This window comes from Anopheles ziemanni, chromosome X (assembly GCF_943734765.1).
Source record: "Anopheles ziemanni chromosome X, idAnoZiCoDA_A2_x.2, whole genome shotgun sequence".
Lineage (NCBI taxonomy): Eukaryota > Metazoa > Arthropoda > Insecta > Diptera > Culicidae > Anopheles > Anopheles ziemanni.
In genome coordinates this window covers 11,049,405-11,064,413 of record NC_080707.1, presented here as the reverse complement: position 1 = coordinate 11,064,413, position 15,009 = coordinate 11,049,405, and the positions used below count along the sequence as shown (strand labels likewise).

The following is a 15,009-nucleotide window of genomic DNA, read 5'->3' as shown; positions in this document are numbered from 1 at the left end:
GGTGGTCGGTGCAGCAGATGTGGACGATGGACGCGTCATGAAAAATAAACGGGAAAGGGGAAAGAAATGATGATATACAATCGTCAATGTGGCGATATATAGTAATTTGACGCTGAAAGGCATCCTGTCGGATGTAAAGAGTGACGGTGTAAAGTGAACCGGACAAATGAAGATGAAATTCTATCACGTTACGCTTCAAGTTACGGGGCGCTAATCGGCTCGAGCGGTCAGCAATTGATTATGAGATCTCGCCTACCGAGCACCGAGTCCGGTTGGAACACGATGGTTTACAGTTGCTGCTGCTAGAACCGACATCTGTCGGAAAAGCAGCGGTGAAGTAATCGACGGATGGAAAACGTTGAACGTGTATTTCAATTTACTTGCCCTCTTTTTTGGATTAAAATTCGTTTTTATTTTATTTTTGGGAGTTCGTCGCTTGGTGTTGTGGCGCGAAGTCTTTTGATATTGCTTGCGCGGCGCTGGGCAGAATTAAATGAGGTTTTATTTTGTTGTTTTCTTCCACCATTTACCAACGATTAACCTTGCTATTACGGCTCGGGTTCGCGTTGGATGCTGGCTAAAAGAAATTGTTCGAGAGTGCTAAGACTCCGACGGCTTGACGCGATGGTGGATGGGTATCAAAGAGTTTGCGCTAGATTCCCCCCCCCCCCCTCTCCTCCCCCCCGGGGTGAAAACACGCCGTACAATCGAAGCGTACGGTGATGTGATGCGATTCGCAACCATTCAAATGGCTTTTGAATTTCTTTTCCAACGAGTTTTATTTTTTCCTTCCACCCCTCGTATGGTGTTCGCTCGCTTTTACTGGAGCGTGAGTGCGGACGATTTTGAATTACACTCCTTTCGAACACGCTTTTGTAACCTTTATCTTCCGGCCCTCCCCTCCCCCACCCGCAAGCCTCCCAGCCCCCTCCCAACCTACTGGGGACAAAGTTGAGGATGTAACGCAACGGAATGGACGGAAAATAAAACTCATCTCGAAGTCACGTGTTGGAGCGCAGCATCCTCTCCCTCTCTCTCTCTCTCTCTCTCTCTCTCTCTCCCTCTTTCGCTCGTAGTTCTTTGCCGGTGCATAGGCTCCATTGATTGTCAGTTTTCCGGCTGGGCTGGGAAATGGGAAATGGGCCCGACGCGGGTCGCACGGCATGGCGCAAGGAAAAGGTGAGTTCTTTGCCGAAACAATAACGCCGGCGTGCGATAACATATGGGAAAAGTGTGATATGCCGAGATCGTCATCTTGTCCTTCCCCCCCCCCCCCCCCACCCCCCACATTTTCCTCCTTCCATCATCTCGATGACCCCGTCTGTGTCCCATGTGTTTACGGAGCAAAAGGAAAAACATTAGAAACTCAAATGCATGAAATGTGTTTCTTTTTATTTTCCCTCCCCCCCCCTCTCTCTCTCTCTCTCACTCTTTTTTATGCTTTTTCCTCTTCTAGTTTTACCTTGCACGTTTGAAAAAATGCTCCGATCGGGTTGATCGGTTGTAGCTGCATGCTGACTCCGGTGGTTCGGCACGTTGTTGTTGTTTGTAGATCTGAGGTTTTCACTCCCTTTTCTCCTCTCTCTCCCTCCCGCTCTTGCTTCTTCTGTTGTGTGTCTTTTTTATTTTCGAAATCGGGCGCGTAGCAAAAAAAAACCCAAAAGCGACGCTACGCAGCTGTGATCTTTGCGGTTTTTTTATTTTCGGCGCTGTTCGATGCTTGCAGATTGATTGGTCACCGCGGAGGAAGCTGGCGATGGTGGCTGGTTGGGATTTGTGTTTTCTCCTCCTGCTTGGTTTTCCAAACCCCCCGCTTCTGCTTGATGGTCGGTTTGATGGACGATGTCACTGGTTCGTGTTTGAATTTGGGTGTTTATGGTCTCTTTTCGAATTAATAATTATTTCACTACTCTTGTTGTGTTGTGTTACACACTCACATACGACCGCACTTGGATCGTCTTTTTTTTTGTTCAGTTTTTCCCGGCACAGATTTTATCTTCTGTGGAAACATCCGTCAATGTGCCAATGGAAAATACCGTCACAAACACACACACACACACACATGGAAGCGGACAAAAAAAACCCTCGGGAAGGCTAACCAACTGTCGTTAAACCACGGTCGCGCAGATGGCTCGCACCGGGTTGCGCCTCTTCGGCTCGGGACGCTGGAACGAAAATCCTCATGAAGCCCACCGATGCCGTCATTTTTCACTTGCTTCACTTCCGTTCCGGTCACTTGCGCTTCCCCCCAACAACAACAACAACCTGCCCTTTCTTAGCTTCCTTCGATGGGTTTGATGGGTTTTCGCTTTCTTGCTTTTTTCCTCCTTCACACGTGCAGAGCAAAGCGGTTTTCCCCCTCTTTGCCAGTTTTTCTCGGCCGCCCCTTGTTTTTTTTTTATGGGTTACGATGTGACGCTTTTCCGTTTGTTCTCTGTCCTGCCCGTTTTATTTTCTTCTTTGCTTTTGCGCTTTTGACTGTGGAGGCGTTTGATTGGTGCGGTGGAATTTTCCTTTTCGTCGTGCCTACGGAAGCGCACGACCCTTCGCCTATTTGTTCACGGTACGATGCAGCGCTTCACCTTGCACCTGCACGCACATCCTCACGTCGTTTTGTTGGTGCCTTCCGTTGCAATATATTTCTGGTCTACCGGGAATGCACAGAACTTCGCTTCGCATCGCAATGCCGGTTGCCTACACGCAGGGGCAGGGAACTGAACGCTTTGTCGTAACGCTTCACAGCACGCTTAAGAAGCAGAAACTCGTGCGGTCACTCATAAGAAAAAAAACACCACACCGAACCGGGTGGTGACCAGTCGGACAAACACTCTGACACACACAAACACACACACCGGATCGCTCGCGTACGTGTGCTACACACGAATCGATCGGCATAAACGGCGACGCAGCGTTCGAGAAACACGTCCAAAGATCATGTTGACCACCTTGGTACTGAAGACGGCGCGAACGGGCGCGAACACCGCGAGCCGACGCGATCGTACGCCGAGAGAAGCGGCACGATCGGGTGCGCACAAGGCACAAGAGAAGCAAAACAACGTGGAGAAGATAAAAAAAAAAAACAACAGACCGTAGTAAAAGGGCAAAAGGTGGATGAAGAGAACGCGCTAAGGCACGAACCGGAGAGGGTCCCAAGAGAGAGAGAGAGAGAGATTCGAACCCAAGAAAGGTAAATTCATCTCATCTTAAGAAGGAAACAACGTTTTCAAAACGCGAAGAAATACTATGCACCTACACACTCGCATTTATGCTCGCCTCGTTTCGAGGGTGGCCCGGGCGTATGCTGGACGGCTTTATGCTTCAGCTCCGCAGGTCGGCGACGCTTTCGGAGATTTCGGTGTGCGGCGAAAGGAAAAGTCTGGAAACCACGTGAAGCTCATGGCTCTCAAAAACAAAAAAAAAAACAACCAAGAAACCAGAAGAAAACGCGCCACATTGAAAAACATGTTGCCACAAAAGAATGCTTTGTGCTAAGAGGAGGAGGCTGCGACTTAAACACTCACGAAAGACACACGCTAATCGGGGGTGTGTGTGTGTGTGTATGTTTGGGACTAACGGTCAGCGAGGCTTCCGAGGCAGAGTGTGCGGTATGGCAACCAAACAGCGAGTTGCAGTTTCTTTCCAACCTAGAAACATTTTCCTACGAGCTGAAGCCTCTAATCATCAACCAAAGGGCAACCACAGCTTCCAAAACTATGCTTTCGAACTCCTATTCCCTTTCCTTCGCTCGCCAAATGTCATTTTCGTGTTGCCTAAAAAAGGGTGACACGAGAAGTAGGAGACTAAGAAGGGCTTAAACAGTTTGCTAAACACAACTAAAGCTGATGGAGTTTCGCTTTGTTTTCTTGTATTAGAATTTTCCTCTTCTGCTTATTAGGAAATACAATCTGAATAGTAGTTTTCCCTCCGAAATCAAATTGTTTCCATCGATGTTAGAAATGTCCACTTTACTCGAGAACCCTTCTACTCTATAAGTTGTTTGTGCGACGTCGAGATTTAGCCCCTTAGTTTTTCCTCTTCTTCTTGCACTTCTTCTCCTTCTCCTTCTTGTTTTTTTCAGTATACCGGTCCCCAAAAACCGGTCGGGAAAAGAAAACGGGTAAACGAGAAGTTTTCCACAACCGCTGGCGCAAACATTACATCCGAGTTCCGTTCTTGGGTTAGTTCCCCTAACGAGCAGCATCGTAAAAGAAACGAGCCCACGGAGCGAGGGGTTTGGGGCAAGGGGGCACAAGCACACGCGCGTGATAACTTTTCACCTGCACCGCCTTCCCTTTTTTTGCTGAACGTTTTCGCCATATTTTTCTTTTTCCTCCTCGATCGAAAAAGGGCTTAATTGTCTCTCGTTCCATCCCTTCCCATTCCGCTTCGTTGGTCGTCGCTCGGGTTGGTGTGTGTGTGTGATGTGGGCCCACGAAGGTACGTAGAAGGACAAGACCTGGTGGTCAGTTTTTGGTCGACGGTTTCGAGAAAAAGCTCACGCTGTAAGCACAAAGTTCCACGTCCGAGTCATAAGACCTAAGACGAAGCAAATAGCAATAAGAGAGAAGGAAAGGAAACGGCATCAAAAGGAAGAAAGGCGTATCGAAGGAGAGGAGAGGAAGGGCAAACGTTACTTCCAACGTAAAGTAGACGCTCGACAAGCGAGAACGTGAAGAAACGAAGCATAAGGAAAGAAGAAGTAGCCAAATGGGGGTCGTGAAGGTTTAAAGCCCACCGCAAGACGTCTCCCAAGACACGAACCACAAACTCACCAACAGCTCGAGGTGTTCCCAAGCGTTGCTAGAAAACGGTTAAGCCACATCGAGCGAGAAGCCTCTTGGAAGATTTGTGAGGTTAATTTAGAAACATTTAAAGAAAGATGGCTAACATTGGAATTAATAAAGTTGGTATGAATAAAGTTTTATAGGAAACTTTACTATAGTAAAAATAGGTTGTTGCTAATAAACTGTCCCTGCTGTGCGTCATCAGGAAGGGAACTCCAAGAGACTCCTCCAAGAGTTCCCTCACCACCCTTTTTCTTACATAGCTTGACCCTAATCAAAGCTTGCGTTGGATCTATAGAAAGCTAGGAATTCTCCAACAACGCTGACCCTGTTACTCCCTTCTCTCTGTTCGTGTGTGTGTGTGTGTGAGCTTATCTGCATGCCACAAAAGTTGGAGGAGAAGGAGGGGATGTAGTAGGGTCAGATGAGGTATGCTGCTCCCCCTTCCCCCTCACACACACACACACGAAGGCACAAACGAGTACGAATGGTGGGAGAAGAACCAAGCCACGGAAGCGGGGTGAGTCTCCACTCTCGAGGAGCCTTTTAAATCGCGTCTTGGGGTTGAAGCCTCGTCGGGGCTTGGTGGAGAGGGGAGGGGTCGCAAATGTTCACCGTTAAACCGTGCGAGGCGCTGGTGGTGGTGTTGGTGGTGGTTGCGACTGGTTTGGCTTTGGCTCGTGCTGGGCTCCCGTTGTCTAGCCTTTGGTGAGATGGAAGGTGAGGAAGAGATGAGGGGGGAGGGGGGGGGGGGGGTATTTGGAGCCTTACGAGGTAACATTACCCTCCTCCTCCCCCTTCTCTCCCCTTCATGGTTGGCAAAGAGCTTCTCGCTTAAGCGCCTTCACACACACACCAACGGAATTGGAGTTGGAGTTTGGGCTTTCGCTTCACGACGCGGCATCCATTTTTCACCACGGTTTCCATCTTGAGAACGAGAAAACGCGCGAAAAACATCTCCCCAATTGAACGCGTGCGCTTCACTTTACCATCGTACCGATCGATGCCAAACAACACTGAGTGCAGGACGTCTGCGGTTCTGTCTCATATCGGGTTCGTCGCTTGCCAATGACCTCTTGTTTTTGTCGTGGCGCGCCAAAAGCACGCAACACAACGTTTCGTAGCCCTTGTTATCTTTCTTACTCTCCAGAAAGGATGTTCCATACTTAAATCATATTTCGAGGGCTTATAACTCTAGCTTTTAACTTCCTTTCTTCTTTGTTTTATTCTAATTACAATGTTTTTTACCTAAATCATATGCTTTTGTAGAACAATGCTAAAATCAAATTGAAACATTTGCTTATGATAAACATGGTTTCAAGGGTAGGGTTTTCTAGCATTTTATCTTTTTTCCTTTCTGTTTCTGTTCTGAATGCTTTCTAGTTATTCGATTTGCTTTCAAAGGCTTATCTTTCTTGCTATTTATCTTTCGTTCCTTCATGTTTTGTCTAGCATATGTTTTACCTAATTCCTATGCTTACAAAGATCAACAAATAACATCCACAAAAATCACTTTTTCTAAAACTGCTTTCGAGAGGTTCATCTTGCTAGCTTTTTATCGTTGTTATTTTCTATATTAGTTATATGCTACTATAGAACTATTTGCTTTCGATGATTAAGCCTTCAAGGATCTGTCTTATTAGCTTTTAATCTTTCGTTCTTTCTGTTTTAGTCTGGTGAGAATGTTTTCTACCTATATCACATTTCAAGCGTTTATCCTTCTAGTGGATAACTATAACTTCGTTTCATCTTATAACAACTTTAAAACATCCGCACAATCCCCGTTTGCTAAACATGCTTTCGAAAGGTATACATTTCTAGCTTTTTATCTTTCTTCTTTTCATGTTTATTCTGGTAAAAATGTTTTCTGCCTAAATCATAAAACAATTCTAAACTATCCAAACATTTCACTTTCGATGATTGAAATTTCAAGGATTTGTTTTATTAGCTTTTCATCTTTCTTAACGTTGTTTAGTTGGAGTAACAATGGTTTGTACCTTAACCATAATGTATCACAGAACAACAAAACAACATCCAAGCAATCTGCTTTTGGTCAACATGCTTTATCTTTTAAAGGTTTATCTTACTAGCTTTTTATCTCTCTTGCTTTCTTTGTCTTGTAACAATGAGTATAATTTTCTACTTCAATCAAAAGAATAGCTATAAGATATTATAAAAATTCACTTTTGCTAAATATACGTTCGAGAATGTGTTTAAGTTTAATCACTGTTCCTGAGAATCATAACTTCCACGAGTCATTGGTCGATAAAGGAATGGTTTACGTTAGAAGGGACAAGTTTAGTTGACCTTCGCTTGTAAATACCGCTTGCTGCAGTGATAAACAGCTTTCGCATCCACTTTGCAGTCGTGCGCAAGCTGTTAAATAAAGATTAAACCTGTCTTTGTGGTGATCGCTAAGTGCGCATCGCTTGCGAGTGTGATTGAACATTTTCCTTGCGAAGAAAGAACCGCTCGCAGAACGACGCCATCACTCGAGGGGCTTTAAGGTCTGTTCTCGAGCGGCAGAAGAAACGGGCTTGGCGTCACTTCCTGACCACCGATGGCTCTCGGGGCTTTCGCTTCCTTCCTTCCTTCCTTTCCTGTGGCGCACCGACGGAACCGATCAATCTCGCGATTCTACTTACATCCGAGATGTGACTTGCATACATCTCAGGGCGGGCAGGGTACCGCTCGATCCCACACCGGGATAAACCGGAATCCGGTGCCTTCTAGAGCCCGAGAACACCCAAGAGCCGGCCGGACGGAAGTGCCAACGGGTTGTTCGGTGGGCAGTTTTCCGCCCGACGGATCGGAAGGAGGATGGCCGGTTTAATGTATGCTAATTACACACGCTGCAGTCCCTCCCCCCCCCCCCCCTCCCCTCTGTAGCCCTCAGCAACGGTCCAGCGGTTCGCCAATTTCGCCAATAGACATCCCGATCACGCGAACCGAACCGGATCCGATTTAATGGGCAAGGTCCGCGGCTGGGACGGATATTAATATTTACCAGCCTTGCTTGCGGATGCTGTGCCGTGCCAACGAGGCCTCATTGTATGTGTGTGTGTCTGTGTTGTATAATTATCCCGAGCGCCGGACCCGCCAGCGTCACTTCCAGGCCACGGTCGCCGGACACTTGAGATGCCACATACTTCCATAATTGTTTCCGTTCTGCACCCCCCCCCCCCCCCCCCTCCCGCGCACGAGACACGCAACGCCCGGAAAAACCGCGGGCGGAAGGGCGCGGACGCCTTTTTACAACAGCATTGAAACAAAGTCACTTTAAACATAACGCGTGACATAACGCAAAACCCTCGGACAGGATGTTTTTTCTGCAAGTTTCTCCGTTCAGAATAAGTCGCGAGCTGCAGCGCGTTTGGTAAGCCTGCGCCGCCGAGCGACGGTAACAAAAGACTTGAGTGAGCGAGTGAAAAGCGACGAACCCACAAGCGCGTGTACGAATTTAAAATCCGCTCTGCTTCAATCGATTGAATTTAAGCTGCGGAAAGTTGTGTTTACCGCCAAAATGAGTGACTAATTATTTCAATGCTTCAATAAGTTGATGAAACGCTAGAGGGATGGCCTCCCAACAGAGGCGGATCATATGGTAAGCAAGCAAAGGTCCGTACTTTTTGCTCAGAAGTTTTCAAATGCTTGTGTTGGAATTATTTTAATTTATTTGCTCGTCTTATTAAATGCTCAAATTTCGAATGAAAGTAAATGAAGAATATGAAAATCTATTGTGTGGTTTGCGTTTTGATGAAGAAAAGGACACCAAACGACTCTTTACAGTATTTGTTTTAGGTTAAAATATAAAAAATGTATACACTAACGTAAATTAAAAGGACCAGTGAAAAGATTTCATCAAAGAAGAGGAAAATACTCAGCATAGTTTGAAGACAATGAACATTGATTAGCAAAAGTAATGTTCTGCAGATTTACAAATATAGCAATAATGCTTATTATTGGACTAACTTCTTTTCCAAACATATAACAAAAATGTACTTTTTTCAATTATTCAATTAAAAATTAAACTACTACTTAACTACTATATATTCTAATTTGTTCACAGAAAATGTAATTCGTGTAAAATGATTCTCTAGGAAAGTTATTGATGGTTTGTCATGAAATAAGGCTTTGAAGATAAGGCAATGAACACTTTTCGTGTTTGTTTTCGATTAAAGTATAGAAGATTGATATAGAAATGTAAATTAAAGAGATCAGTGTAAACAGGAATTAGCAAAACCAAGGCCATGTCCAATTCCAAATGTAGCAATCATGCTTAAAATGGGACTAACACTTTCTTGTTCAAACATTTAACAAAAAAGTACCTTTTTTCAGTTTCTAAACGGCTGGAAAGTTATTCGATTAAAAAGTAAAGAAATAAATCACTCGTCTATTTGGTTCTTAGAAAATGATACTCTAGGAAAATAGTTCTCTAGGAATGATTTTGATGGTTTGGCATCGAAAACCTTTCAATTTAGGGGCAATTCAGCAAAAGAAATTGTTTTTAAATCTACCTTTATTTTTTTTTTATATATGTTGTTTAATCTAATTTGAAATTGTTTGAATTTTGAAATAAAACACGAACGGTGAATGTAGCATATCTTTTTGGGGGCCTTGAACTTACAACCGTTTGGGGATTTTAAAACGCTTAATCGGCCTCTGCCTCCAACCCCTTTCCTTTACAGGCGAGAGTGAGCTTTCGTAACTATTCTATCCCTAGCAGCTGAGCAGCTCCCTTTCGGATGCGCTGAGCCGTCACGCGAGGAAAGCATCACCAAATGTCACGCCCGGTGGTAGGCCCGGGACCGCTGAGCCGCTCATCACGCCTTTTATGGTGTGATCCGTGTCAGAACACGATCTTAGAAAATTGCCGTCGTCGTCGGAGCCAAATAAGAAGAGCAAATAAACGAACCAACAAAAAAAAAAAAGAAGTGTAAAGGAAGAACGCGGTCCAACAAGGCAAACAAAGTTACAAAGGCGCGTAAGACAAAGAACGAAACCACCACCAGCGCGTGCCAACAAACATCTTCCGCGTTGTCTTCGAGCGAAAGCGAACGAAACGTGTCACACAAGGCAAGTCGTTTGGCAGTAGCATACAAGATATTATTGTTTGTGTGTTTGTGGGAGTGTGGGTGTACGTGTGTATGCATTAAATCATAAACTCCAACATACGCCAAGAGAGATAGAGAGAGACATAGAGATTGTGGGTGGGGGAAATAAAATAATCTTGTAAGGTTCTGCATGCGGTCAAGTGTGGTCAGAACGGGGGAAAAAAAAAGTGTGGACGATCCACGGCTTAGAACTCCCGACGTCCATTCCGGAGGGGAACACACGGCGACGCATCGGTGGTTCGTGTGGGAAAGCGCCACCATGCGTGGATAATTTATGTTTTACTTTCTTCCCCGCGGTTTCGTTGCTTCAGCGCGAGAGCCTTGCGGTTGGCAGGTGGAAGCATGGGATGGGGCATCCCCCCACGGCTCCGGGGTCATTGGTCACAATGGCTAGGAGGGACTCGCTCCAAGACGTACATCTCCTCCATTTTTAGTGCGTTTCACCTTACAGGGTTTCGATCCATATAAAGAAATGTTTCAATTGGTAGAGAGAACATTTTAAAATCATAGGGGATATTTTCAACCGCTTGAGAGAACATTGCAACCGGTTAGGGGGAGCAAGTTGTCAACCTCATAAACGTTCACGCAAAAAGAGTAAATTAATTACTATGTATTTTTACTCGTCTATTAATTTAATTAAAAACTGTGTCTTCGATTTTTGCATCAATTAGTTTATAATCGTTTGTCAAACAACGTATTTGGTACGATAAAAACATTGACCTGTTACTTTGCGTCAGAGAATATTGTTATATTTTAGTTGAAAACAACTTATACGATTTTCAAATATTTAACTATACAAAGTTATATCATTCCTTCCGTTTTATGAAGTTAGCAGCTCACTCCCCCAACTGGTTGAAAAGCTCCCCGGTGGATTTGCACGATTCCTCTAGCTGTCTGACACATTCCCCTATATGATTGTAAAGTTCTCTTAACCAATTAAAAATATTCCCTACGCTTTTGAAACGTTCTTTCTACCTATTGAATCATTCCATTATATGGATCGAAATCCTGTAACGTTGAGGAAAAGCTCAAAGACGATATCGCATCATTGTTCGCCCGCGTCGCTAAAGTACACAACGTACGCAGCATCGGAAAAGCAACAGCAACACCGGCTGACGTTAATTTCATGTTGGGCTCGCCATCGGCTTTCAAAAGGTGTTCGAATTGGTACGGTAATTATTTGCCCCGCAAACGCAATCCGCAGCATCATGGTGTGCATTTTGTTTGTGCCTTCCTCCGTTCGGAGTTGTCCAGTATTACATTATCTTTTTGAACCCCCCTCCCCGTCCAGCAGCCTTTTTCCTCTGTACGCGAAAAACACGTGTCATAAAAATGGAGGCAAGGCAGCGAATAGTTGCTGTCGGGTTGCGAAGGAAAACGCTCGGGAAGAAGGATGCAGGAGGAAAGCCTCGAGTGTCCTCGGCACATGGCACCGCTCGGAGGATGATTGCACCGGCTGCACCTGTTCGGCAGGTTTCGTTTCGAACACGCGCCAGCGCACATTTCACCTGTGCGCCTCAGAGCAGGAGAGAGAGAGAGAGGGCGTCGAAAGGGTTGCGGTTTCAAGATCAAGAAAAAGGTTGCTGCTCCGGGGAGGGAAAAAAAGGGAACAGGAAAACCTGTTCTGTTCGCTGCAAACCTCGAGGTGCAATCGAAACGAAAGCTCACTCCCGATGGGGCGCAATCTGCCGGCGAAGCATCTGCCGGACAAAACGACAGTCGCAGAACGCGAAGCGCAAGAAGATAAAGATAGCAACGAAACACAACCCAGTCAGTTGCTGGTGAAAGATTTACCTGGCAAGAACCTGGGAATGGAAGATATATTAGAGCCACTCGAGCGTGGCGATAGCGAATCCGCAGATCTGCATTCAATCAACACAAGCCGAAGCCAAGACACCGCCGGTCTCGAAAGAACTTTGACCCGGCGAGGGCGAGGCGGGGGGTTCGTCGCTTGCCCACCTCGCCGAAGTCTATTGTTGTACCGGGGCTTCGGGAAGAGCGAATTAAATTACAAATATAAAAATAAAAAAAAAAACCCCTGAAGCGATTAAAAGAAAAACGTCGTGGGCTCAGTGGGAAAACCCTTACTCGCTTGCCTCCCCCCCTTGCACCGCTTGCGCTTGCATACAGAATCGCACATAATTTATGGACATTTATGCACCCTCTCCTCGGTGTTCGGCGAAGGAACACGATACGCGAGGCTGTACAGCGATAAAAGAAAAAACAGGACAAGAAAAGCTTCCGATTTTTCCAACTGACGACGGCCGGACATCACCGGTACGAAACCAAACGGAATGGGTTTAAAAACGGGGGGTACTGTGAGTGCAATGTAAAATGAGACAGAGTGAGTGAGTGAGTGAGTTGAATCTTCGCAATAAGTGAGTTCTTTCAATACGTCACGATGATTTATCACGATGATTTATTTCGACCCATTTTTTATTAAATTCACTCAGAATTATTTTACTATTTTCCTGATAGCGCGAGAATGATTTGACGCAGGAGTTGGCACAAATTTTCGTAGAAGAGGCCAGATGACGGGAAAGCTCCCAAAACTGTGAGCAAAAATCTTAAACTATAATTTAATATTTTGAAAGTTGTATTTAGCGCATTTCTAATCAAATTATTTCAACGTGTTACAATTAATAATTCATTTTTATGTTTTTGTTTTTGTTGAATTTTGTACTTTTTCAAATTAAAACTGTTTGTTCGTTGTACTTTAAATTAATCTCTTTTACTCTACTGTAAATAAATAATCTTCTCAACTCGCTTTGTAGCTCAAATAACTATGCTTTTAGATGTTTTGGATACTGTAAGCCATATTTTGTTTCGTAACGGTGTCGAGATTTACCATTTTTGAACCATCAATAGTTAAAATGTGATTGAAAATGTCTAATATAAGTAGATGAGTAAATGAATCTCATTATGAAAAGATTCATAAGATTCAAATCGCCGTATCGGAGCAAGACGCACCAACTCACACTAGTGATGTGCGTACTGAGTAAGAATAAGTGAGTGAGCAGAATCATACAATTGATTTGATTGAATCGATTCGCATCCTAAAAGAGGGAATGAGTAAATAAAAGAGTCGCTAGTCTCCAAAGAGATTCGAATCCTAAGAGTGAGTGGAAAAGTTGGTATTGTAGTTGGAGACTTACACCCGTCCAAGGAATCGAAATCTAATTAGGGATTCGAATCTCAAACAAGGACTCAAATCCTATAGGAGTAATTAAAAGAGTAAACAAACTAGAGAAAGTGCGTTTATGAGGTTTTTGCGAAGAAAAACTATTCAAATCTCAATGATGTACTCAACGAACAAGTAACTCTTTTCCTAACTCTTGGAAATCGAATTCCCACCCTAGGATTCTCACCTCAGCTTAGGACTTAAATTCATTCATGGGATTTACATCTTTTTAGCGATCAGTGACTCTTTCACTCACTCATTCGCTCTTTTCTCGCTTCTCGGTGAAGACTAATGACTCATTTTTCGCGTTTTAAATATCAAAAGAGTAACTAAAAGATTCGAACCATCGTGATGATTGTTCAGTCGGGTTCAAACCTCTAAAAAGAGTTGTTATTCTCATCACTAACACAAACTCACCGTCTGAATCGTTATTCACATCACGTTGAAGGACAAGAGGATGGTATCGATTCGAAAGAACGCTTCATGTTGAGGTTGGTTTTCGGTGGAAAACCAAAATTAAAACATAATCAGATTGATTTATCTAGTGAGTAAGTGAGTGGATGGGAAAAATAAATCATTCGAAGCCGGATCGGATTGATCGTCACTCCGAAGAACCGAGCAGCAGCTCGTTGCCGGGTGTTCCGTTCCGGTGCGCTGGTTTTCCCACTTCCCACCGTGGCGGAAAACGTCTGGCTTCCCATCCCAAGGAAACGATTCCCCCTTGCAACGATCGAATCCTACACGCGCAAGAAAACGACGGTGACTCACCTGCACGGCACAGTTGAGGAAGCAGTTGTTCTGACCCGGTCCGTTCAGAAGACCTTTCGCGTGGCCGAGCGCGATTCGCTGGTGAGGTGCGACGCTGTCGGTGGTGGAGGTGGCTGTCATCTCCGGGGCTCGGTAGCCTCGGTTGCCACCGACGATCGTTCCCGTTCCGTGCAGCATCGCGGCCGGGGCGACATCCGTCGGGAAATCTGCTGTCAGAGCTACTGCTGTGTGGGAGGGGAGGTAGCGTTCGAGGAGAGAGGAGAAGAAATAAAACAAATCAGTCTTCCAGTGCGAAATTGTGTGAGAAAAGAAAAGCCACACCCAACACGCCGACGTACGGTTGCGTTGGCATGGAGCGTTTTTCCGACCAGATTTCCACCCAGATTTGGTTTTTTGGGACCCAAACTGAAGTAGTCTACCTACGTGTTAGTTAACCCACACCAGCAGACCTGCGGGAGAAGAACGAAATACACAAAGTTTACCTTTCGCAATCGCTCGCGTTAGTAGGTTACTGAATAAAAAAAGCTTGCCAATTTTCCCCACCATTACCACCAAGCGTTACACGTCGAAAAAGCTAAAACTACAACCCCCTTCAACCCCAAATAGAAGTGAAAAAAAAAACAAATAAAACATACACACGCAAACGCAATGTTAATAAATTTGTTCTCACTTTAATAGACTAATAATTCGTTATTGCGCGTTCAACACATTTCACACGCGCCGTGTGCTATTCCACTTCCTTCCTTTCGTTTCGGCCTTTTTCCCCCGCCTTGTTTGTTTCATTTTTACATCATTTTGTCTCCATTTTTCCCTCTCTGATTTTCTTCTCCCTCAATGATGGTTTGTTTTTCTTTTATGTGCGTCAAATTAAAAATATATATACTTGCTTTATATCTGCGCAACTTGATCTTCAAACATTCGGTTTGTGCTACATGCCTTAGTGGTTTTGCTGCTCAAGTCTTCTTGTTTGTCATTTGTATTTTACTTAACGTTTGCTTTGCACACACACACACAGTTTCCTTCCGTTGCTATAGAGTAGTATGCGAACATTGACGTAAAACAAAACATGCTATGGCATTGTGCTCTATTTCGCTAATTTTATTTTTACCTTTATATGTTACTATTACCTTACTTTTGCAACGCTTCGTACAACCTAGGGGAT

The 15,009-nt window shown here is 44.6% G+C and overlaps 1 protein-coding gene across 1 annotated transcript in view; it reads right to left on the bottom strand.

Annotated features, from left to right (window-relative positions):
• The window catches only part of LOC131291052 (uncharacterized), a 39,096-nt gene extending 25,129 nt beyond the window's left edge, over positions 1-13,967 (bottom strand). Inside the window, exon 1 of the mRNA XM_058320241.1 lies at positions 13,848-13,967. Coding sequence (XP_058176224.1) covers positions 13,848-13,967 — 120 coding nt within the window. The remainder of the gene's footprint in view (positions 1-13,847) is intronic.
• Positions 13,968-15,009: the final 1,042 nt, after the last annotated feature.